Source organism: Micromys minutus, assembly GCF_963924665.1.
Source record: "Micromys minutus genome assembly, chromosome: 26".
NCBI lineage: Eukaryota > Metazoa > Chordata > Mammalia > Rodentia > Muridae > Micromys > Micromys minutus.
Genome location: NC_137961.1, coordinates 5,301,412 through 5,326,629, shown reverse-complemented (window position 1 = coordinate 5,326,629; position 25,218 = coordinate 5,301,412). Strand labels below are relative to the sequence as shown.

Genomic DNA, 25,218 nt, shown 5'->3' with positions numbered 1-25,218 from the left:
GGCCTTTGTTAGTGATATGGGGTACGGGCATCAACGCAGACCCCAACTGCTGCATGGCCACAGGCTTAGACACGGTTGTCGGTGGCTGCACAAACTGGGGCTTCACCCTGGTCTCACGTGGCAGGGCAGGGTACTCACATCAGGCCGTTCCTCACCACCTTTGAGTCTCCAGCTCCCCCTCACTTCAGTGCTCACACTTTTCTTCTCTTTCCCAGATAGATACCCACTACCTACTCTCGCCACATAGTGGTTTCCTCTGCAGGTAGCCCATTCTTGCCACCTATTTTCAAACGTGGCTCTGCTACATTCCTTTACTGTGTGTAGGGCACAGGCGATTCAGGTCCCTGCATCTTCCTTGGCTCTTGGAGCGGTATCATCGTCACATGCTTAGTATCTTATACAGATGTGGCTTTATTCGTTCTGATAGGTGCAGAGTGGGAATCTCACTTTGATTTCAGCTTCCTGACACCCTTTGCATGGGCTTGCTTTCTATTTGTGGATCTACTTTTGTGGTGAAATTAGAAAGAGAGAGAGAGAGAGAGAGAGAGAGAGAGAGAGAGAGAGAGAGAGAGAGAGAGAGAGACTCAGAGAGCTAATTGCATTGCTTGCTTTTTACTGTCAAGTGTAGAATTTATATATTTCAAATATGAGTCCATTTTAGAGCCATGGTTTGCATATATTTTCTCCGAGCCTGCAGTTTGTTCTTTTGCATTAGCTTAATGGGGCTCTTCAAAGGCAAACCTTTCAAATTTGATTAGTTTGATAATGTGAAATTTTCTGTTTTTTTTTTTAATTTTACTAAAATAGAGTATGTTTTTGGTGTCAAGTCTAGGAACTTTTTGCCTGGTTTTTAGATCACAAATAACTTTTCTGTGTTTGAATCTGTGGTCCATTTTTTTTTTTTTTTTTTTGTATGTGTGTAAGTCTTAGATTTAGGCGAGACTTTTCTTTCTCTCTTGATGACAATGGTTTCAGCACCACTTACTTACTCAGTCATTTTTGCAAGATCATCAAAAGCAAGTTGGTAACACTTAGATTAATTTAAAAAATTTTATTCCTAATATATTTTTATATATTAACCATATATTAATATGTATTAATAGTACAAAATGGTAGTTTCATTGTGACATTTCCTACAGGCAAGTGACACACTCTGACCATAACCATTTCCTCTTCATTATTCTCTTATCTCACCTGTTGCTTTTCTCTTTTCCTAATTGTCTCTGAGATGCTCCAAATGATAAATGTCTCCCATAGTCTCTGGCATCTGAATGCTTGGCCCTCAGCTGGTGAGCCTGTTTGGAGGAAGTATGTCACTGGGGGTGGGTTTTGTGGCTTAGGATATGGGCTCTCAGCTGCTCCCTCAGCAGCCACATTTGCCTGCTACCGCACTCCCTTTGCAAGTCATCTTGGTATTTTATCACAGTACTAGAAAGGTGACCAGTACAGCCTCCATTATTTTGTCTCCCAACCCCAGAATCTACATATGAGGAAAAAAAAACATGTCTACTACATGTTTCTGAGTCAGGTGTATTGCTGTTGTCAACCTGACTGGATTTGGAAGTACCAGGCATATCTGTGAGGGTCTGTCGAGAAAAGTTTAAAAATAGAAAGAAGATGTGGCTTGAATGCAAGTGTCACCATCCTTCTGGCTAAACAAAATGGGGAACAGAGTATATGGTATGACCTACTCTCTGTTTCCTGGCCTCCCCAGACCTATGTGGACTCAGAGAAGGCTTTTGCTGCTTCAGACTACCTTCCTTTCCTCCCCATGAAGAACTGTACCTTCTTAGGCCATGAACCCAAACAACCCCTTCTTTCCTTAAGTTGCTTTTTGGTTAAGGGTTGTCATAGTAACACAGAAGAATAGCTACATAAAAAACTGGTGTGGAGAAATGGGGATATTGTGACTACCTGCCCATGTGGTTCATAAGCCTTCGGGACTACTTTATCAGTGGGAAGGATTTGGAAAAGTTTGAATTTGTGGTCCACGGAAAAGCCAAGTGCTGGAAACAGAACTTAATGGGACATTTCTGTGGAGGTTTGGAAGAATAGAATGTTGAGAGCAGTAGAAATGTGGGCACGTAAACTTCCTGCTCTTGAGATTTCAGGGGGGAATGCTGACCGGAACTGGGGTCACTTGAATTACATTCTAGTAAAACATATGACCGCATTTTGCTCCTGTCCAGAAAACTTAGGTGAAGCTGAATTCAAAAGTAATGGATCAAGTTGTTTTAGTAGAGAAAAATCTCAAGATGGAGTAACATGAAGGCCTCCGCCTGGCTGTTGCTCATGGAGGTTCATGAGCATTCAAGGAAGAAAGGTATGAAAAACGTGCAGGTTAACGAGGAAAGAAGCCTGTGTGAACTAAAGACACTATTCCACTTTGCACTGGGACAATGGAAAGGGACCTTAATGACACAACCCCGCCCGTCAAAATTTCCAGCTTGTAAAAATTTAAATCAACTTGTCATGAAAGTGACTGTACTGAGAAGCCACCACAGGGGTTTCCTGCGGGAAACAATTTAATGGAGAAGTGCTCACCCTGGTTCCTCTGCCAAGGAGTGCAGAAGCCAACACAGCTGTTGAAGAAGGGGACAGAAACTGGCAGGTTATCAGCATGGTGTTGCTATGTTAGGCACAGATACAGGCAAAATGTCATGGGGCCTTGAAGAGGTTTAGACTGTGGAGAGCTTTTGGGGGTCGCTTGGCAAAAGTTTGACATTGGGCCAGGACAAGGAAGTAAGCTTAGGCAGGAATCTGATTTTAGGCTAGAACAAAGAAGTAGGCTTCAGGCAAGAGAATGACTTTGCCTAGGACAGGGGTGTAGGCTCAGATCATCAGTCATGGACAGGAGAAGCTCGGTGACAGTTGGTGACAGTACCAGAACAGCAGTTACAAAGAGTATGCAAAGTATTGCAGCAGGTGAAGACCATAAATGCTTCCACCACAGTGACTGCAAAAAACATCTCCTCCAATAAAGGGATGCACTGAAGTTCTTCTGGCATCAAACCCCTTTCTGGTGTAGCACGGAATCAAACTCTGTGCAGGTATGCATAGGTGGCCTAGGTACTTACAACAACAAGGCATGGCGTTTGCAAACCTATCACCGATACCACTCAGACCGGTCCATTAAGGCTATTGAGCAATCAGCTGAGTCAGATACAGTCACTAGGAGAGATACTACTGTTGCCTGTAGATTCCTGGGACACAGATGGGCAGTAGCAGACACAGCAGACAAGAATGGGTAGCTGTGGCAATACAAATAATACAGATACCATATGGCTGCAAAAGGGGGACGGAAAACAGCCAATGGGATGAGTTAAGGGTAGTAAAAATAGTAAAACAATTCAAAAGGCTCATGAGACTTGGCCTGTGACAATCGGTGTTGTCATTTAGTTTGCATATGGAGGTTTTACCTTATAGATAGATCAATGGGAAAAGAAGAACTGGCTGGTGCTGGGTTGGCCACTGTGAGATAACAAATGTGGAAATATATAACAGAGATCAACAGGAGTCTGAACCCCTGGTTGTTTTCCATGTGGTATCCTGTAGTCCATTAAGGATACTTCTGTGAATCAGTAAGCGAATGCCCCTATCAAAAAAAAAAAAGTATGGACCATTTCCCCTTACGTACCCTTAGAAAATGTCTACTGAATCCATAGAAAGTCTGGTCATAGAGAACAAATATAGGTGGAAAAATGAGTAAGGTTGATGGCATTCCTGTGAAATATTCATATATTTTTCATGCAACTTAAATGTGTGAGTCCTGTTCCCAATTAAGGCCTCTGTAGAAGAATTTTAATCCAGAAACATAGCCTTCTAAGTCTTTGCGATCCTGTTGGAATGCAGACATCCCTTTAGTACAGACCTTTAGTCTCTTTTGCTGGAATTCTTTAGTATATAATTTTAACCACAGACAATGATGGCCAATTGAGGGGCAGACAAAGTGATGAGTCAGAGACAGATTTGACAGAATGAGTCAGAGACAGGATACACCCAGCTCTCAGGAGAACTATTCAGGAGCAGCGTAGGGAGAGAGAGAGTCAGCTGGGACTCACGGCAGTGAGTGCAGTGCACTGGAGCCGAGTTCATTCATGAGTTCATGCCGTTCAGGGCAGGTCAGCGGAGGTGGTTGAAGTCAGAGAATAAGAAGGAGCCAGAAGTTTAAAATAAATTGACAGAGTTAGTCTGAGGCTAAGCAGAACAATTCAGTGAGAATTTGAAAGGAGCCAGATTGAATTAGTCAGTTTAGAGAGAAGTTTGAGACAGAACAGCTGAGCTGAACTAGCCAGCCAGAATTCGGAAAGAGCTAGAAAGGGTGAGCCTATTCAGCAGCAAGCCTCCAAAATGACAATTACATCAGGTGGATAAAAGATATTTTTATATCATCTGGTACAATTAGATTGTATGGAGCTAGAAGCTTATAGGCCTAGGCCTAGGCTTAGTACAGAGAAAGAAATGCTCTGGCCTCAGCCCAAGCCTCATATTCACACAGTTTGGGAATGTTTCTCATTTCATTCTATCATCTGAGGAAATAAAAGCAACCTTTACAGGCCTTAAGAAATGGATGCCCTGACAGGATATGTTCATAAATCATCCTGTCCCAGGAGAGCTTGGCAGATGGCCCTCATAGGGCTCATGCCTGCCAGTGGGGGATACAGTTCTATTCTCAGCCATGTGGACACTGCCTCAATCCTCATACAAGCATTTCTAGGCAAGAGAGCAACAAGTCATGCCTCCATTACGAATCTCATCCAGATAGTATAGGTGTCTATGGAGAATCAGTAATGACTGGAGTGACACAGAAGTACAGAACTTCCAACTCCCATAAAACCTGACTGGGGTTGCATTAATCGATAGGAAAAAATGGACTGATAAAACATTATCTCAAGAGTTTAGATCCAAAAGGTGCCCTACATAGTTGAAGAACCACTCCCCAAGGTGATGAGGTTATTGAATGAAAAATCCCAGTGTCAGGGGTGTGTTCCTTCCTTAGGAATTGTTGGGCAGGGAAGCTCCAGAGGCCTGAAAAACCATGAAGACTATTGCTACTGCTGTTGATTATACACCAGAACCTGACAGTAAGACCCTACTACCGAAGACACCACACTTTGACTGCAGAATATGGGAAAAAATTAAGCTGGGAATGAACTGGAAACTCAGGCCCTGCTGACTGGCTTTCATAGTTCCATAAGGGGCCACTGTAGTCTCCTGGTGGAGAATTGTCATTGTCATCAATATTACTACTTGGCTATGGACCCTGTGTACTGAAATACCAACATGCCAGGTTGGATTTGCCTGTTTGTGAAATAGTGGCTCAGCTGTCATGGGTCAGACCAATAGTTTTCTGATGGGATTTAAGGACACTCCATGAGAGGGAATTCACACCAGGTATAAGCCAGGATAAAAGGCCCTGTTCAGGCAGCAACGTCTTTCCTAGGTGAATGTGATCTGCCAGTCAAGCTACCCTCAAAACATTTGTGTTTGTGCAAGTAGATCTCCACTGCTGTTGGCTTCAACCCATAATCACTGGTGAAGCTCCTAAGAAAAAGTGACTACCATATGTGGATATCTGTGGTCAGTTCCTTCCAAGGGCCCAGGGATTGCTGTGGAAGGGAGGAGGCACAGAAAGTATGAGTAGAAGAAAGGGTGGAACATTATTGTATAGCTGTTTGCTCCAAAACTGAAGCATTCCATCCTGCAAGAAAGTTTCTTAGGATGGGAGGTAAATACCTCAGAATGGCTTTAGGAAGTCCCTGAAACTCACCAGACTTACTAGGCCTCCCTCCCAAGGGAGTGCTGAGAGTCATTCTCAGAGAAGCCAAGCTGCAAAGAGGACTTGGACCAGAACAGCTGCCTGGAAGAGACAGAAACCAGCCAAGCTGCCTGGAAGTGGTTTAAATCAACCGAATCCCTTGGAAAAGGATACTCACGGTTCTTTTAAGTGGCCTGTAAGCTGTGCAGTGTATTTTATGTTCTTTAGTTTTTGTGAGAAGTCACCTATTTTGGGATGGGATTGGTGATGTAGCTAGCTGTCTTTGACTCATTTCTGCTTCTGTAAGTAACCCCAGTAAAACTCATTAGTTCACCAAGTTTGATTTCGGTGGTATCATACTTTGATCTCTTGTCTCCTATGTGGGGTGAATATATGTGTGCATGCATGTGTCTGTCTCCATAGGAAAGGTTTTGTCACATGGCTGCTTATGATGGCTAATCTTCACTACAAACTAGGCTGGGGTTGCAATCACCTACAAGGCATATTTTCGGGCGTGTCTGTGAGGGTGTTTCCAAAGAGGTTTCCAAAAAGAGCAAAGACGTAGTCTGAATATAGGTGGCACTGTTCCATGGGTTGAAATCCTGAACTGAATACAAAGGGGGTAAAATGACAACCCACCCTTCCCTCCACTCTCAGTGTTTCTGTATGTGAGGATTCCAGCTGCCTGTTCCTGCCATTAACTGGTCTGTCTGGCCATGACTGACTAAACCATCTTACACCTAGAGCCAGAATAAATCCTCATTCCCTTACATTGCTTTTTTTGGGTTTTTGTTTTTGCTGTTACAGCAACAAGGAATGATATGACATCCGTCCATTTTGCCTACAAGAGATATACTTTCATTCTCTCTCATGCTGAATACTAAATACTGTTGGGTAGATTTTTATATTCTTCATTCCATCTTATTTATCCATGTCAGTCACATGAAAACTATATGAAAAATTATATATTCTTGACTATTATAGGTACTTGATATGACTCGAAGTTGGTAGAATGATTTTTCTATCTTTGTTTCTTTTTCTTTTTTTAGAACATTTTTTGCTTAGAGAGTTTAGGATAATCTTACCTATAAAAAGATCTTGCTGGGATTTTATATGAATTGTGTTACATTTGATATCAACTTGGGCAGAACTGACTGTGTTGAGTTTTCCAGTCAATGGGTGGGACAAACTCTCCACTTATTTAGATCTCTTTTCATGTATTTGACCAGAACTCTGGACTTCAGGGTGTAACTGCACATCTATGTTAGATAAGCACCCGACTCCCCTCCGTTCAGTAACTGTCCATATTATATGCAAAGTCCTCATGGGTGATAGATCACTTGCATGGAAATAGAATCAATTTTGGCTCTTATCTTACACAAACTTGAAATTATACACTTGTTCGTCCTATAAAACATGTCTGTACATCCCTTTGCATCTTCTGTATAGAAATTTACATCACTTGCAGGCAGAAATCTTTTTTTCCTAATTTCATGCCTTTTGTTTTTCTTGCCTGACTGCCCCTGGTAGAACTTCCAACACTGCCAATTAAGAGTTGAAAGTGGACATTCTTGTCTTGTTTCTGGTTTTTGGAAGAAGGCATTTGTCTGTCTACTGTTGGGTAGGATGTTTGGTAGATGTTCTTTATAAAGTTGCAAAAGTTCCTCTTTCTCTGAGAGTTTTTGTCATAAAAATATGCTGAATTTTGCCAATTACTTTTACAGAACCAATTGATAAGATTATGTGATTTCTTTTGTTCCTTAGCTGTTACTATGTACTGATTAACAGTTGAATATGGAATTAGGCTTGCACACCTGAAATAAATTTCACTTGGTCATGGTATGTAATTCTTTTTATAGGTTTTTAAGTTCTGCTTGATAATATTTTAAAGATTTTTGGCCGTATTTATGAGTGGTGTCTGGCAGTAAATTATGTCTTTTATTTCTCATAAATTCCTAGGAAGGAGGCTCATGAAACTGAGCCTCCTTTATATTCTCACAAAGATGGCTGGCCTGTCTGTCTGTCTGTCTGTCTACCTACCTACCTACCTTTCTTTCTATATCTATCTATCTATCTATCTGTCTATCTATCTATCTATCTATCTATCTATCTATCTATCTATACCTACCTACCTACCTACCTACCTACTTACCTACCTACCTATCTACCTATCTACCTATCTACCTACCTATCTAGTTTTTCTTCACCCATTTCAGGAAGCCATCTTGGCTCTTACAGAGCTTACTCTGCTTGATATCTACATTAATTCTATTGGCGAGAATCTTGTCCTTAACTTGCTTGTTTACAGCAATGCCAATAAAATGCTGAGTGACACTTTAGGGTTTTACCATGGTAACCTTTTTAGGATATTCCTTTTGAAACAGTACCCATTCCTTTGCTCTCAGCCACATCATCCTTTTTGTATATTTGATATATGTAAGCAGATATCACCATTGCTCCTAAGAATGTAGAGTGGGTGCCTCTTCTTTCTCTTTTTAAGTTTGTTATTTCTCAAATTCCTGGAAGATGGCTGTTCCAGATAAAAGAGGCTATGGATTTTTTATTGTATTATCTCTACCTGGTTTCCCTGTCAGACTTCATAAACTGAATTGGAAGTTTTTTGTCCCCCCCTATTTTATGAAGGGTACAATATTGAACTGATAATCTTTCTTTAAACACTTGGTAGAATTCTCTAAACATTACCGTTACATTGAATTGAAAAATCAGGAATATATGTTCTTAACAGTGCAGGGTTTTTCAAACTATCTTTTGTGTGTGTTTACACATATGTGTATGGCCTGCATGTACATGTGTGTGCATAGGTGTCCAGGCCAAAGGTTGATACTGAATCTTTTCCTCAATTTCTCTTCATAGTATTATTTTTTTTAAAGATTTGTTTGTTTTCATTTTGTATGTAGGGGTGTTTGTTCTTAATATGAGAGCTCATAGCTATATGCCATCTTCTTGGTCCTGTCTTGGCTGTGTTCTAGAGGTTTTGGTAGGGTACATTCTTATCTTGATTTGAGTGCTTTGTCTGCATGTATGTCTGTGAACCACATGCATGTCTGGCATCCACAGAAGTCAGAGAAGGGCATTGGATCTCTCAGAACTGAAGTGATGAGTAGTTGTGACCATAGTGTTTCATGAAAACAGGGCTCCTAAATTAGGTGCATAAATGTTTACAATTGTTATAACTTTTCGATGGATTATTCCTTTTATTAATATATAGTAGCCTTCTTTACTTCTCATTAGGTTTAGATTTTACTTTATTGGGTATAAGAATAGCGGTGCCTGCTTGTTTATGTCTTCTGTTGGGTTGGTAGCTTGATCTCTGCCTTTTAACGGTCAGGCTTTGGACGTTTTGGTTGCCTAAATATATTTCTTGTAGACAGCAGATAGTTGGTTCTTATTTTTTAAAAATTCAGTTGGTTAGTTTGAGTGTTTTTTTTTAAAGTGGTAAGTTGAGTCCATTTATATTTAAGTTATTGAAAGGGGTTTTCTATTTCCCAAGAAATTGTTGGGTGATGTTCTGATTTGTTAAACTATTGGCATTTCTTTCATCTGTTCTTCTGGGATATACGCTGTCATGTACTCTTGGGGAGGAAACTTCCTTGCTCCCTGTATAATATTTCTAAATGAAGTTTCTGCAGGGCTTTCTTGATTGTCAGGAAATTTCTTAATTTGTGTTTGTTTTGAAATATACTTATCTTTTAGTCAATTTGAAAGGCAACTTTGCTGGGTACTGCATTCTTGGCATGCAGTTTCATTTCAGATCCTGAGATACATTCTTCCGTGATTTTTCTGTCTTGGTGTTCCTATGAAAGGCTTGCAATGATTCTGATATTTAGGCCTTTGTATGAGTCGGTGTATTTTTACGCTCCATATTTTAGTATTGCATCCTTGACAACTTGACTATTGTATGTCATATAAAAGTTCCCTGGTAAAGTGTATTTGAAACTTAAACGTTCCTTATGTCTGCATGCTTACCTCTGTCTCTGGGTTTGGGAATTTGTTGTAATTTCACTGAATAGATGTGTATTCATTTTGATTTTTATCTTAGCACCTTTCTATATATATATCCTATGGATCAGGTCTGGCATCTTTAACACATTCTAGACTTTTTGGAAGTCTATATATTATTGTCTCTAATTTGTCCTTTATCTATAAAATTTATACTTTTAAATGATCTTGCCTGTTGATGATGTTTTCTAATGTGACTTTTTATTTGGTGGCCCTTTTTTATTTCATCTTCATTATTTCCATCTGATTCTATTTTTGCTGTTATAATTTCATTTTCCTCCAGTTTTGGAGTTTTCTCCTCAAACTTACTAATTGTTTTATTTATGTAAAATAAATGTAGTGACTGTCTTGTTGGGACTTGGGAAGATTTCCTTAGTTTTTATATGTGTTTGAATCATTTGTATGGTTATTAAATCTTTGAAGGAGTAAGATTCTGAATTATTAGACACTTCAGCAATCTCTGTGGTTTTGGATCCACTCTAGGGATGTCGGGACTCAGCCATGTTCCATATGTGTTGTGTTTCTTTGTCATGCTTTACACACACATCCTATTTGAGTGTCCCCTTCTTCCAACTCTACTTGGTTTGTCTCATTTTTCTGTGTCTGCATGAAGCTCAGCTGTGGCAATGAGAGAAACTTGGTCTTGATTTCTGGCTGAGTTTGCCAAGGTGTTCTGGTCTTCAGGTTCATGGTCAGGTCACACAGTGATCACCAGGGCAGGCAGATGGAGTAAAGTGTCAGTCCTGCAGTGGACTTCTGAGACCTCTGGAGTCAGAACCACAGCCCACAGAGGACCCTGGGGCCACTGGAACACAAACCCAGATCCAGAGCAGAACTGGAGGCAGATCCTTGGTTCTACACTAACTCCTGGCGCCACTGAGATCCTGAGGTATACTAGGAGACTACTAGAGTCAAAGTGACCCATTTTATAACAGGTTTGTTGTAGCGGTTTTTGTTTTGCAATTCAATTGTCATTTTTCTACACTGCAAATTTATGTGTATGGAATTACTTATTTTTTTAATTATTGTTTTGATAGCTGTTGTGGCTATAGATGGCTGCCTCATTCCCAATCTTGGTAATTTGTCTTGATTCCTTTCTCTGTCTCGCTAGATGTCTCAGTTACTCCTTTGTTGCTGTGATACAATACTCTGACAAAAGCAACTTAAAGAATAAATAATTTATTTGGGGGGTCATTTGGGAGGGTCACGGTTTCAGGGAAAAATGGTGGAGGAAGGCCTAGCATGAAGAGCTTGAGATGGCTGGTCACCGAGCTTCCACAGTCAGGAAGCAGAGGGAAGTGAATGCTGGTCCTCAGGACACTTTCTCGTCACCTACTGTCTGTGATTTTAGCCTCAGGAATGGTGCCATACTCGTCAACCCAGTCAAGATGCTCCTTCGCAGGCATGCCCAGATGCCTACCCTCAGGTGATTCCAGATGTTGCCAAGTTGACAATTGAGATTAAGCACTACACTAGGATTTTGTCATTTTTCTTGTTTCATTGATTTTTTTCTAGTAATTTCCTGTATTCAGTCACACCATGATTTTTTTTTTTTGTTACCTTTCTGATGCTTGCCTTGATGTTCATTTATTATCCCCATTTTGTTCGCTGTTTGTAAGTCCTTGAGGGAATAATAGCCTGTTGTAATCAATGTAATCTTAAAAATTTTCTCTTGAAATTCCTTCTTTAATCTATGGATTCTTTAGAACTGCACTTAATTTTCTAACTTTTTGAAATCTTCCTATTGTCTCTGATCAGTTTCTAGATGAGTTTTATTATGGTTAAATGACGCATTCCGTTGATATCAATCACTTTACATTTGTTGTCAACTGGGATTATTTTTGTTTATCCTAGGCATTTTTAGTACATACCCCATAGGTACTTGGAAGATGTATATTCTGCTGTTGTTGGGTGGTTGTCTACTGCATTTTGTTTTGTAATGTTGAGCTCTATATTCTTGCTGATTTTCTTTTTAAATTTTTCTCTTTTTTGTGGGTTGCTTAAAACACTAAATTGATGATATTAATAGTAATAACGACTTTACAAAATGTTTTCCAGTTGTCAAATATTCTAGTGTTTTTTGTTTGTATTACAATATTAAACCCTCCTAGCAGCCCTGCATGTTAGACCACACTATTTTCTGCATGTTGGTAAGCTTCAGAGATGCTAAATAACTTACTACTAGGCCTGCATAACTCAGGTTAGATTGCACCTCTTGTTCCTTGTAATCCTCTGCTCTGTCAGAGCAGAGGGTTGGTTTAACTTTCCTTGCGGCTGTCCGGTAAATCTCACTAAGGTGTGACAGTCTCAAATGTGAGCCTCATTGACGCCTTTCTCGTGGGATTCCAAGCTTATTGGCAATCTCTCTCTCTTGGTATGGCTTTGGCCTTGTGTCTCTCTCTTCTAGTGAACAGAATTTGGTTACGTGTCTCTTTTGAGATTCTACTTCAAAGTGACTCATTTCTATTTTGGGGCCTCTTTGTCCTTCCCTTCTCTCCTACTTACTCTGAGAGAAGCCAGGTCTACCTTAGGGAGAGAGACCCATGTGGTAACGAACTGATACTTAGAGCTGACAAGCAGTGAGGGATGTAATGCTCAAAAGCTGTGAATGAGTTAAGAAGCACAGTCCTCTCTCTCTTAATCTACATGTCTTCCTGACTGCATCCCTAATCCTCTCTCTCTTAATCTACGCGTCTTCCTGACTGCATCCCCAAGTGCAGCTCTGGGCAGGTCCCAAGCCAGAGGCATCCATCTGAGCTCACTTGGACTGCTGACCCACAGAAACCGAGAAATCAGTGACTATTGGTTTATGATACTGAGTTTTAGGAAAATGTACCCAAGGAAGGGAAACAGCAATAGCACGAAGCCAGGCTTTTGAAACCACTGACAGATTTTTTTTTTTTTTGGTAAAATATGAGAAAAGGGGACTTACTCCAGGCAGCTAGAAGGAGGGCCTCAAAGCCCACCCCGACGGTGACACACTTCTTCCAACAAGGCCACACCTCCTAAGAGTGCAGCTCTCTAGGCCAAGCACATTCAAACCACCGCTGGACTATATTCTGTAGAGCCCTCAAAGTCACACAATTTCCACAGAAAACAGTGACATATGACAGAAGCGTCCTGTGAGTGCAACCTACAAACCTTCATTTCTTCAGGCTTCTCTTTTGTGACATTAGTGATGGGTTTTCTCTTACGATTTCCCCACCCCCACAGAAATAAAAGCCTTTATAAATCTGGATTTAAGAAAGGCCCAGACAATAAAAGTCACTAATCCTTCTGGCTCACTCAGGAAGGGAGCTCAGCGGATCCCAAACAAAGCCTGTGGAAGTGAGAAATCCTTATGAGACACTAGCTGTCAACACCACCTTCAAAAGAAGATGGACACGGAGAATGTTCAGTCACACAGGTTGGAATCTCTTGGTCTCCAAACTATGGGCTTATGCAGGCGGAAAGATCAGCCATTTCTTTACCTGTTTGCTGGTACAGTATAGTAAGCTCATTTTGAAGTGAGTGATTGAGAACTTTCTGAGCTGAACATGATAGGACAGTTGCTCTAGACCACCATAACTTTTGCTATTCAACTGACACTAAGGCTCATTCCTAATTTGTCTCAAATTCATTAAACCTCAGAACTACTCTATAAGTCTCTGGCTTTTGTTTTTGTTTTTTTGTTTTTTTTTGTTTTGTTTTTTTTTTTTTTTTGAGACAGGGTTTTATGTAGCTTCAACTGGCTTTGAACACTCTACATAGCAGAGGATGACCTTGAACTTCTGATCGTCCTGCCTCAGTCTACCACGTGCTAGGATTGTAGGTGTGTATTACTATAACCAGGATATGTGACATTGGAGGTCAGATCCAAGGTCTGATGTGTGCTAGGGGCAGGCACTCTCTTAACTGAGTTACACACCAGCATCTTCCTACCCCAGCTTTTTTTTTTTTTTTTTTTTTTTTTTAAAATAGGAGCAGATGATTCTACCTTGGAGGACAGAGGTGAATTTAAGTTCATCCAGGGCCTCGGAGGGCTCTTCATACGCATAAAAGCAGCCCATAGAATCTAGGTATTCTTGTCATTCTATCAGGTATCACTGTGTTAGAATCCCCACTTTGTTTCTTGAACAGAGTTAAAACAGGGATTTCCTGACTGGTTAGAGCCGACAGTCTGAAAAGGGTTTAACTTACTTCTCTAACAAACCACTGACAAAAGGCAGGCCCGATCCATTCTCTTGCGTGAATGCCGCAGTCTATCCAGACAGCTCTTTTGTAGACTTGTGATTTTCTGCCCAGCTGAAAACAAGAGGATTCATAGTCACCAACCCAGGCTTTTATGTTTGGATCTATTGACCAGCATAATTTAATAAGGGTTCGGCACAATTCTTCACTCTGGTTTTGTTTAGTAGGTAATGCATTTATAAGATAAAGCGATTTCCCATCTTCTTTGGAAGTCTAGACTTGCTTATGCAGAAACAGTAAATTTATTGCCTCAGTACAATCAAAGAACTAAAAACACAGAGGGAGAAGGGCAATTCCTAAAGCATTACAGTGGCTCTGTTTTAGTATCACAATGACTGTTAAGTAAAAAGCAAATCCCCCCCCACCCCACTTACTTCTCCTTCCCTCTTTACTGTGCCCACCCCAAGGAACCTGAACGTTTTAGGGGCTATTTCTTGAAGTAATTGATGTATAGACAAATTACAGTCAAACATCACAAAATTGACACATAAAACTTTATCTGTGGAATCAAGGGGCTAATTACAAATACCCCCAACTATGTTAATATTACTTTAAAAACCTGATTTCCAGCCCAGGCATTAGTAGGCAGCATTTGGCAGTACATTTGTAATGGCTCTTGTTTCACTCCCTCATTAATTCACTTGACTAAAGTGTCAGGAAGTACCTCTCTGTGTCAGACATCAGGCTCAGCTCTGGAGATTTAGAGATGAACAGACATGAGATGTCTATGCTAGTGGGAAGGGCGGATGTGAGAACAATCCATGACCTGAAGGTTCATAAGTTACTGTGGGGACATGGTATGTCTTCGCAAATTCTCTTGAATAAAAGCATGCTTGAATATTTAAGCAGGACTGGAAGTTTGAAAAGCAATTAAAGCTGTAAAGAATCCGAGGGCATTAGTGTGTACACCTCATATTCTATGACCGCCTCCCCCTCTCTCCTAACTTCTTTTCTCTTCCTCCATCCCCCTGTCCTGTCCCCATATGCATGTGCCTTACAAGTTCACACTGACAGCACAGTGGAGGTGAGTTCACACTGACAGCACAGTGGAGGGTGAGTTCACACTGAGAGCACAGTGGAAGGTGAGTTCACACTGACGGCACAGTGGAGGTGAGTTCACACTGACGGCACAGTGGAAGGTGAGTTCACACTGACGGCACAGTGGAGGTGAGTTCACACTGACAGCACAGTGGAGGTGAGTTCACACTGACAGCAGTGTGGAGGGTGAGTTCACACTGACAGCACAGTGGAGGGTGAGTTCACACTGACAGCACAGTGGAGGTGAGTTCACACTGACAGCACAGTGGAGGTGAGTTCACACTGACAGCACAGTGGAGGTGAGTTCACAGTGACAGCACTGTGGAGGTGTGTTCACACTGAGAGCACAGTGGAGGGTGAGTTCACAGTGACAGCACAGTGGAGGTGAGTTGACACTGACAGCAGTGTGGAGGTGAGTTCACACTGACAGCACAGTGGAGGTGAGTTCACACTGAGAGCACAGTGGAGGTGAGTTCACACTGACAGCAGTGTGGAGGGTGAGTTCACACTGACAGCACAGTGGAGGTGAGTTCACACTGACAGCAGTGTGGAGGTGAGTTCACACTGAGAGCACAGTGGAGGTGAGTTCACACTGACAGCAGTGTGGAGGGTGAGTTTACACTGACAGCACAGTGGAGGTGAGTTCACACTGACAGCAGTGTGGAGGTGAGTTCACACTGACAGCACAGTGGAGGTGAGTTCACACTGAGAGCACAGTGGAGGTGAGTTGACACTGACAGCACAGTGGAGGTGAGTTCACACTGACAGCAGTGTGGAGGTGAGTTGACACTGACAGCAGTGTGGAGGATGGGTCACAGGTGAGCGAGTCAAGCTCTGGTACTAAAGCTCTGGTTCAGTATTGAGGTCGCTGTTGAAATAGTCCAGGGAGAACAGATTCAGAGGCAAATTCAGTGAAGACAGAGGAGGGCGAGAGAGTTGAAATGAGGGATTACAACACGGAAGAAAAACCTAGGGAGACACAGTTCTAAACTGGAAGGATCATTGTGCCGTGATGGGTCTCAGGAGCTCTTGTTAATATCTAGGTGAATGTGTCCTGCATGAATTTAAATCTCTGCAAACTAGAGAGAAAGATCTGGGATCATTTTTATGGGGCAGAGGAGAGCATTTGGATGGAGCTTGTAGTGTGAAAGCAGAGGAGTGTACAGTGAGAATGGCCAGAACCTTTGTCAGGGACAAGGACAGAGAGGCCAGTGGGAAGAAAGCGCTGTAACCTAGGGCTCAGCCCCAAGAGGAGTTTTAAAGGAGCTCTGGGGGAAAAAGCCTGCCAATCAAAGTCTGAAGGGAGGCAAGGAGTGAGACATCAAAGCAGGTAGATGCTATTAGAAGCTTGGCTCAGAGGCAGAGGAGAATGGAGGGCCAGAGTATGTGATTAGTGGGGGGACACAGAGACGGACATCTTCACATTTATCAAGTTTTGACTGGTTCATCGTAAGTAGTGTCAACTAAGAAGCCATTTCCGTTACAAGCTGAGTATCTCAGGATGGAATATTCAAAGGCCACATAAATGTGGGTCAAGAATCCAAGGCAGTTTCCCCTTAAGTTAGCAGGGATGGTGTTAGAGATGAGAAACTATGAAAGATAATTTCATTTCCTCCCACAAGCAAAGGGCAGGGGGTACGTATTTGTGGTAACACTTCATTCTTTTCACCTGTATAATAAAGAGAGGCCTTCCTTCATACGATCTTCCAATAGAGAACACCCGAACAAGGCCCGGTTGAGTTTGGTTCAGATGGTGCATCCAACTCTGGATCTGGAGGTAGATAAGCAAGATGTGTCCGAGCCTCCACAGTGCAAGGACTCTTTGAGGGCACACATTGACCAACAACAACACTGACTCCCAGAATTAAAAGAACACACAGGGAATAAAAACAGGAGGAAAAATCCCACAGCTGTCTGCTTTTGTTTTTCTTTAGGATACTTAAAATGCCATTTTATTTTCTCTACTGATAGCCAGCACTCTGGGTCTTTTTTTTTTTTTTTTTTTTTTTTTTTTTGTCACCTCTTTAAATCATCACTAGGACCATTGGGGAACTGTTTGAAAGTTGACTGATGTGCTCTGGCTTATTTTTGAAGAATCCCAATTTATTTTCATTTCCCCACAGGTATTAAAAAGGAAAAAAAAAAAAAACCCAAAAGACCCAAAACCCCAAAACCCCAACAACAACAAAACACAAATCAGCTTCTGATCAATTCTCCAAATGGAGAGCCACTGAAGTCTCATCCATTGTAATTTGGAGCTGAGCCGAAGCAACCGGGGTACAGAGGGAGGCAGCATCATCTGCATTTGAGTTTATACTGCTGAGACACTGGAAGGCATATTCTGGATAATTTCCCCTAGACGGGTGCACACTTGGATCAGTCCATCCACACCTGCCTGCCATCAAGAGATGGTGATTTGAGATGGATTAATGAGATGTTAAGAAAAATAGGTGACATCTCGGACTTAAAAGCCCTGCAAGCAACCAAGAAATCACGTGTAAGTGTTACACTGTTGCATGATGTGAGAGGGTATGTGCTGAGAGATAATATATGTACACACACACACACACATATATATATATGTGTGTGTATATGTGTGTATATGGGTGTGTATAGGTGTGTGTATGTGTATATGTGTATATGTGTGTATATATATATACATATATATATATGTATCTTAGCAAGTACTCATATTTTTTATTCTTATATAACCCAGCAAACAGGAGGAATGCGTGTATGTGTGCAGATAGCTGCATATCTAGCTACATCTATTTTTGAAATTTGACTTTTTCCTAGGGCTTAATTATGCTTTCACGTGCCAATTCATCTGAAACCTTTTATTGCGTTTAATTCCAAGCCTCTTAAAAAGTATGTGAAGACATGGAAATATGCGAAATGAATTTTGAAAGGGGATTTTCAACAGAAACAAAAATAATCTTAATAGTATGGTGTATTCTCATTAACAGTATGTGGAATTCCTTTGCTCAATATGAAGGGAACATGGGAAAATAAGTGTAGTCATATAGTCTGCCAACAACTTTCTTATTGGAGGGCTCTGTTTGCCTGCCTTGGGGGAATAGTGGTGAATATAGTAAACGTGTGGCTCTCATGGAATGTGCAGCTTATTAGCACAGCGTAACCACAGTTACAGTGTGAGGCCTGTGAACACTGTCCCATCTGTGCTGGGATGCACTGGGATTTGGTGAGCCTCTATGTACCCCTGCAGAACAGAGTGTCTTGCTTGTCTTAGCTAAAATGTGAAGGATGGAGTGATGTGGTAGATGAGACTGTGGTGGGCTTCCTTGTGGGTTAAATGACAGTGTGTGCAGAGGTCCTGGGTGCCACTGATGTGAGCTGGCTGTCGGGAGGTCTGAACTCGGCAGGGGTGTGAGACCAGTGTGGAGGTCTACTGGGCCCCTCAGCCAAAACACTGCCCTTCAACTCCTGCTCATTCTGTTTTGTTTTCCCATGGCTTTTGGGTTAAGGTATTTACAGCCCTGATTTTAACACCAATTACCAAACTGTTCATGCATCTCTTATGTCCTCTGTGGGCTTTACTTGGGTAAATGAGATATGATTGATTTTGCTACTTCCTTTTATAAAATTATATTTTCTGTGTGTGGGTGCTTTGCCTGCATGCGTGTGTGTGCACTCCATGTTATGAACTGTTAGCACTCCTCATTCTTTTGAGGGAGGCCAGAAGAAGGCATCAGATTCCCTGGAACTGGAGTAACAGACATTTGCGAGCCACCATGTAGGTGCTGGGACTCAAACAACCCCGGCCTTCTGCAAGAGCAGCAAGTGTTCTTTTTTGCTGAGCCATCTCTCTGGCCCATTATTTTGATAATTCATTTTTAGTACTAAAAGGATCATTGAATCTAGGCGTACACGCGGGCCATTGGGGTGGGGGTGGGCATTGCTCCCAACAGCTCCCCCATTTTATTTTAAAAATTTGTGCCTAAAGATCATGCCTCCGGCTTGTGGCAAGGACCAGACCCTGTTTTGACTAGGGCCTAAGGCTCTGTTTGCGTCTTTCCTCAGGATGTGGAGTCACCCGTCTGGGTTCCTGAGCTGTGTGTTCATCCTGTCAAACCCATGGAGTCGTTCTATTGATACTAATGAAGGGTCATAACCTTCCTCAACAGGAATGTCATCTGAGAAGTTGCTGGGAGAGCGAAGATTTTGCATTGGTGTCGAGGATCCCAGGGATTGCACCTGTGCCCGTGGAGTGCACTGGAGAGAACCGACTGATTCTTGCTGCACCAGGGAAAACTTTGACATTCCTGCAACCGTTACTGCAGCTGTTACAGCAGCTGCAGTTTTTGGGAGTTTCCCTTTCCCACTCTGTTGCTACAGCTAGCATGGTGGAATTTTCTGGAGAAGTGGCTGAAGCCCTCTCCACTCAAAATAATTCGAAATCATTCATGCAACTGGGAATACATTCAATTGAAAATATTAGATTTAAATCAACAGACGGCGCTGTTGCAGGAACAACTCATTATGTTTCGAGAGGCACATAAGATTGGGCTAAGATTGCGCTAGTTCCCCAGCTCTGGGCTTATTGACCCTTGGAGCAGCATTGGTGTGTATAGTTCCTTATGTCTAGGCTACACTCGGGCAGCTCGGCTAACCTCTCAGGGGATGGGCATCGCTCCCAACAATTGAAGAGATGTATGAACCAGGGTGGCTAAGTTATATAGTATTCTGCAAGCTCTTCCCAGAGCCCAAGTCTCTGTTTTCACAATTCTCTCTAATTCTTATGCCAAAATGACAAAGACAGACTTGAAAAAACAAACACAACAACAAAAACACAAATAAGAAAAAAAACAAACTGTTAAAGGGTCCTTTGATTACGTACATCTTCTAAGGAGTGATACACCTCATAGTCGTACTCAGACAGAGAGCGCCTGATTCTCTGCGTTTGCAAGCTGTTTTCCTTCTCCACAGCTTTCTGAAGATCTTCGATGAGGACCCTGAATTTGAAATAGTAGACGTGATGAAACAGAAAGCCCAGAACATGCCAAAATCAGGCAATGCCAAAAAATAATCACATATGGAATAAAGCCGTGTAGAAGTGTCCTCTTTTCTTTCTCCTCTCACGCCATGGGAGAAAGAAAAGAGTCTGCCAAGTGAGACATTTCTAAAGATACCGAACGCCAAGGAAATGTTTCTTTTTTAGGAAACGAAAACTGTTGAATAAATGGTGCAATAAATTTAAAGTATGCATCATAGTCAGATGTCCCCAAATAATAGCAGCGCTGCCACAATCACTACTACTATGGAGTGAGCATCTACAACCACGTGACAACGCTGCGCACTTGTACGCTGGCGGGGCGCTCACTGAAAGCCAGCCACTGTGCTGTGTGTTTGGCCTTCAGTAACAACCTTTGTGTTGGACTCCATTATTCCCATCTCATAAGTGAGGAGCCAGGGAGTCGGTGGGGTTAGGAATCATCTGTAAGTGAGAATGCAGAAACAGGATCTGAGCTTGGGGTGTGAACCCATATTCTAATCTGTAACTTCAAGTCCAGTGGACTAAAACTGAAGGCCTGGCCGCTCTGGACTCCCTCTCTACGTCTATCTGACCACAAGTCCTTCACCCTGCATCCTGGATCCAGCAGGAAAGAGAAAGGGTGGACGGAGTTTTGGTCCTCAAGAGGAAACCGGAAATGACAAAGGTGACAATGCCGTCTCTTTGTCCCGCAGTACCAGGAATTCCAAGTCAGGGGAGTGATGTTCTGAAACTGGATGCATTTGGATAATGGATGCTAAGGCCAGCCCAGTACTGTGGTGTAGAACCAGCAGCTTCAGACAGAGCTATCTGTGTCGTTGGTATGACATCTGAGATAGATCAGAGGCATGCCTGAACAACGTGACGGGCCACTGCTGTCTAGCATGGTATGTAGAGACAGACACATTGCAACGTGTGAGAGACCTTTGGTGAGACCTCCTGACTGTGGCAGGTGGGCTTAAAAGCTGTATTTTTATGTGCTATCTTCCGAAGAGAACCTGCTGTTAACGGGGTAAATGTTAGGAGAGATGGAATGGTAGACGTCTCCTCATCTTCTTGGTAGTTGCCAATGCAATCTCAAAACGGTGAGTCAAAGTAATTCGTCAAGCCAAATCTCTTCCTTATCAGCCTGAGGGACCACAGTATCACCGAGGCAGATCTTAGAGCCAATGAGAACTATGTCAGCTTCTAAGCTGTTCTTGGCGAGAACGTGGGCAGTTAGGAGGAGCAGAGTTTGATTAGGAGACAGGCAGTGCTAAACTTTCTGACATTACAGTGACTGCAGGGACCTTCGGGCAGCTTTGCCTCTCAGCACCTCCATGTGGACTTCCTTTCCTGTCCCACGAATGAAGTGTAGACAGTCTGCCTCACACAGCCCTCTCCAGAGCGGGTTCCTTGTCTCAGTCATGTCGGCAAATGGATACAGGTTTCTGTACTTAGACTCTATCACACAGGCCCCAGGAGGCATCTTAGATTAGAGAACCAACGTGATTTGGAGGTATATTGAGAAAGCTGGTTACTGAAAATGACTTTTCTAAACCATTGTATTTTCTTACATTTTTTAAAAATATATGTAATTGGAAAAGAATAACAATCATCTATTTATTTGTGTGTGTGTGTGCATATCTGTGTAGGTCAAAGGTCAGTTTGAGGGAGTTGTTCTCTTTTTCCACCATGTGAATTCTGGAGCCTCAATGTAACTCTTCAGGCACAGCAGCAGGCTCCTTTACCCATTGAACCATCTTGTTGCCTCTGGCTGTGATTTTTATCTCAACTGGTCACAGCTGTATAACAGTGACAAGAAATATTAAAACCTTTTCAAATGATTTCATTACTTAACACAAAACTACCCACCTGCAGCTCCCAAACTAGGAGAGTACTCTCAAAAATGTAAATTTCTTTCTTTCTTTTTGTAAGTGGTGGAGTGAGTCATCTTACTGAGAGTTGACCACCCAGGGCCAAAAACAATGAGTTACATAACCCCTACTTTCCAGATCACTCAGGCAGCTCTGTATATGCAGATACATCCTATATAGCTGCACAGAATAAATGATCATCTTTTGAAAATACCCCAGGCTACAATAATGAAAGTCAATTAAAATGATCTCTACCACCATGCCTATGGAATTTATTTGATTCTTATGTGTTATTATCTTGGGACTAACAAAATGGGTACTTTTAAGTGATTGTTCTTCATAAGGAAACAACTGCTTTAAGATACTTATTCCCTCCTCTCTTCTCTGTGACAGAAATCTGATTTTTTTCTTTTCTCTATCAGTGCCTCGTGAGCCAGAGTTAATGGCAGGAAGTAGAGGCTTGTTAAACTAAGTGGTATGTTCCTTTCTACTGAACAATAATTAATGAAGCTTGTCACTGCGCACCTATAGAGATATAATTACCAAGCTCTTTCCCACCAGGCATTCAGAGCACAGAGCTTGCCTTCCAAGCTGCAGCAGTGAGGACCTGTGAACAATGGTTTTCTGCACAGCTGTGGTTCTATTCGAGAAGCACAGAGAGGACTCCTATGAAAAGCACGCCACGGCCTGTTTGTGTGACCAAGGATATCCCTGGCGCCTTGCTTCCTTACCAGCGACAAACTTACTTTCTTGTCTGCTCCCCACAGACAGACAGACAGACACACACACACACACCTTCTTGCTTCCCATGATCTTCTATGTTGTCCCTTAATTCTGCCCACACTCCCCCCTTCTTTATCTACACTTGACAAACCCTTGAATCAGTATTTCCCTGTTTCCACCCGACGGATCACCAAACCCCCTACCCATGCCAGACTCTCTTCTCAGCCCCAACCAACCAGGCTATCAGTTCCTACTTCTGTTTTTTCTCTTGGCAACATTATTTAGAATCAGTTTTTTTTTTTTTTTTTCCTTTAGAAAATCACCAGCTAGGTTTTCTTTCAAACTAAGGACTCCCCTCTCTATTGTCTATTTTCTTTGGGTGTGGGTGGGGGATGTGGTCTTGGAACTGGCCTAGAACTCACTGTGTACCCCAGGTTGGCTTAGAGTTTGTAATCCTCCTGCCTCAGCCTCCAGAATACTGGCATTAGGCTGTACATGACAGCTGGTTCTATTATTTTAAATTGACCCGTATTTATTCCTTCCTCGTTAGAAGACAAGGCCTGTTTCCTGTTATTCTAATCTTCTCTCTGGTATCATCAGTATTTCCCATCTTAATGCCCTCCCACCCCCAGGTTTCTCCTTCCGGCCCAATCTCAAGGTTTCTTAGAGGTCATTGATTCTGTACAACTCAGTGGCCACTTCTTGCCCTCTGTTTTCTTATGGCAACTGTGAGGAGGCAGACTCTGCTCCGACTGTCTGTCACTTTTCTGTCTCCCATTCCTCAGGACTGAATCTCCCCGTGAACGTTGGTAATATAATCTCCATTTCCAAAACCCAGAGACTGGTTGGTTCCTTTCCATCCCACTCTCTGAAGTCATCCTCTTCTTGACTTAGTCTCTTCTGCCGCCACTTCTTTGTTTAGACGCCGTCTGAATTTGCACGTTTATTCACACCTGTCTTCTCCCTGCCAGAAAACTCAGCGTCCTCCTCTGACTTCTCCCTTTTCTCTCTCCAATGGAGTGTAGAGCCTGGGGAGCTTCCCTCGCTATTTTAGTCCCACCCACAAACATGGAGGGACTTTTGCTTATATCCTCCAGGGGGCAGCACCACTCATAGTGGTTTGGTCCCTCACCTGCCCTTTTTATTCTGACAGCGCTGGCCTTCCGTGTACCCTTCCATTGCTTGCCTTGTCCCCCACATCTGGCAGGTCCTCAGTCTTATCCTGACTTTTGCTGCAGACCAGGCAGCTGCAGGAAACCACTTCTTCTCTGACCTTCCCTTTGGCCATTTTAGCATTGCCAGGTGGCTCTTCTCTGTTTGTACGGTCAAAGCCTGCGTTGGCATCGATGACTTAGTGCAAACAGTGAAATAGTGTGTCTGCGATGGTTCCTACTCTCTATCAGACAAATAACTTCGTCAACTATGGATACACACAGTTTACTGCCTCACGGTGAAATACCACTTAAATAAAACCCTTGTGGAAACTCTTGATAAGCACTCTGATTACAGTCACCATTCAGTTGGCTTTAGTACAAATAACACCTGTAGCAAATCCAAAAGAAAAAGAAGAATGCTTACTTGTACTGGATGTGGGTTTCCTGTAAGAACGCTATCAGGGTTCTGGAAGCATTTTGGGTAATACGGACATCGGTCACTGTCCTCTCTGACACACAGGAGATACTGCTGGGCTGCCACAGGTCCACCTATAGTGCAGGAACCAACCTATAATTCATATGTAGTGTAGGTGGGAAACCAAGTCAAGATGACAAGCATATTATCTTGTTTGCAAACAGTAGCGGCAAGCATATGCAGAGAAGATTCAGTGCTTACACAAGCAAGGTGAAACCCTCATTCCATCTGGCTTGAATTTGTGCCTCTCCATTTCAGCAGAGTCATAGAATTTGATTGACCTCAATTCATAACACGTTTATACCACAAGGTGATGAGAAATGAGGTGAAGGTTTAAAATTCTCTTAAATTTATTATATAAATATGAATAACGTCAAGAAAGAGAAAAGTATAGACTACCCTCTTTTCTGCCACATAAGGAAATAGTGGTTCATTACATTTGGTGGCCTTTGCTCCACTTTTACAATGCTGAAATCGGGAGACTGGCTTTCATTGGTGGGACAAATAGTCAATTTTTTCCTCTTCTGCCGATAGTCTCTCTGCTAGCTTTTAAGGGCAAATCTGATCCAGCAAACAAACCAGTCCACAGTGTGGGCAAACTGAAGTGTGAGGCTGGGAGAGCTGCAGAGGGTCATTCTAGCCATCTGTTAGCCCCAGGCAAGGATACAGCTAGGTCTGCATCACACCATCTCCAGGGACAGGTCTCAGTCAACCTTGTAAGACCCCAGAAGGAGACGACTTGACAACATTCTAACTGAAGTCCCAGCCAAGTCCAATAAGATTGTCAGACACGTTTCTTAATCCTTCATGCTGATGCAGTTTTATTTTTAATCTTGTTCTGCTTCTTACTGAGGCTAATTTCTTTCCTGTATAAGAGGCTTGTTGGTGACTTCATTCCTTTACATTAGAAACCTTAACCAGATTCACCATGTCTTTAACCCACTTTGTTTAGG

General features: G+C 42.3%; 1 protein-coding gene across 1 annotated transcript in view; it reads right to left on the bottom strand.

Moving 5' to 3' along the window:
* Positions 1–25,218, bottom strand: part of CPA6 (carboxypeptidase A6) — a gene marked incomplete at its 3' end in the record, with an annotated part of 235,567 nt that overhangs the window by 61,929 nt on the left and 148,420 nt on the right. The window contains exons 3-6 of the mRNA XM_080938774.1: positions 24,215–24,339; positions 19,905–20,019; positions 16,716–16,817; positions 13,958–14,062 (exon numbers count right to left, since the gene is read on the bottom strand). Of these exons, the coding sequence (XP_080794900.1) occupies positions 13,958–14,062; positions 16,716–16,817; positions 19,905–20,019; positions 24,215–24,339 (447 nt within the window). The remainder of the gene's footprint in view (positions 1–13,957; positions 14,063–16,715; positions 16,818–19,904; positions 20,020–24,214; positions 24,340–25,218) is intronic.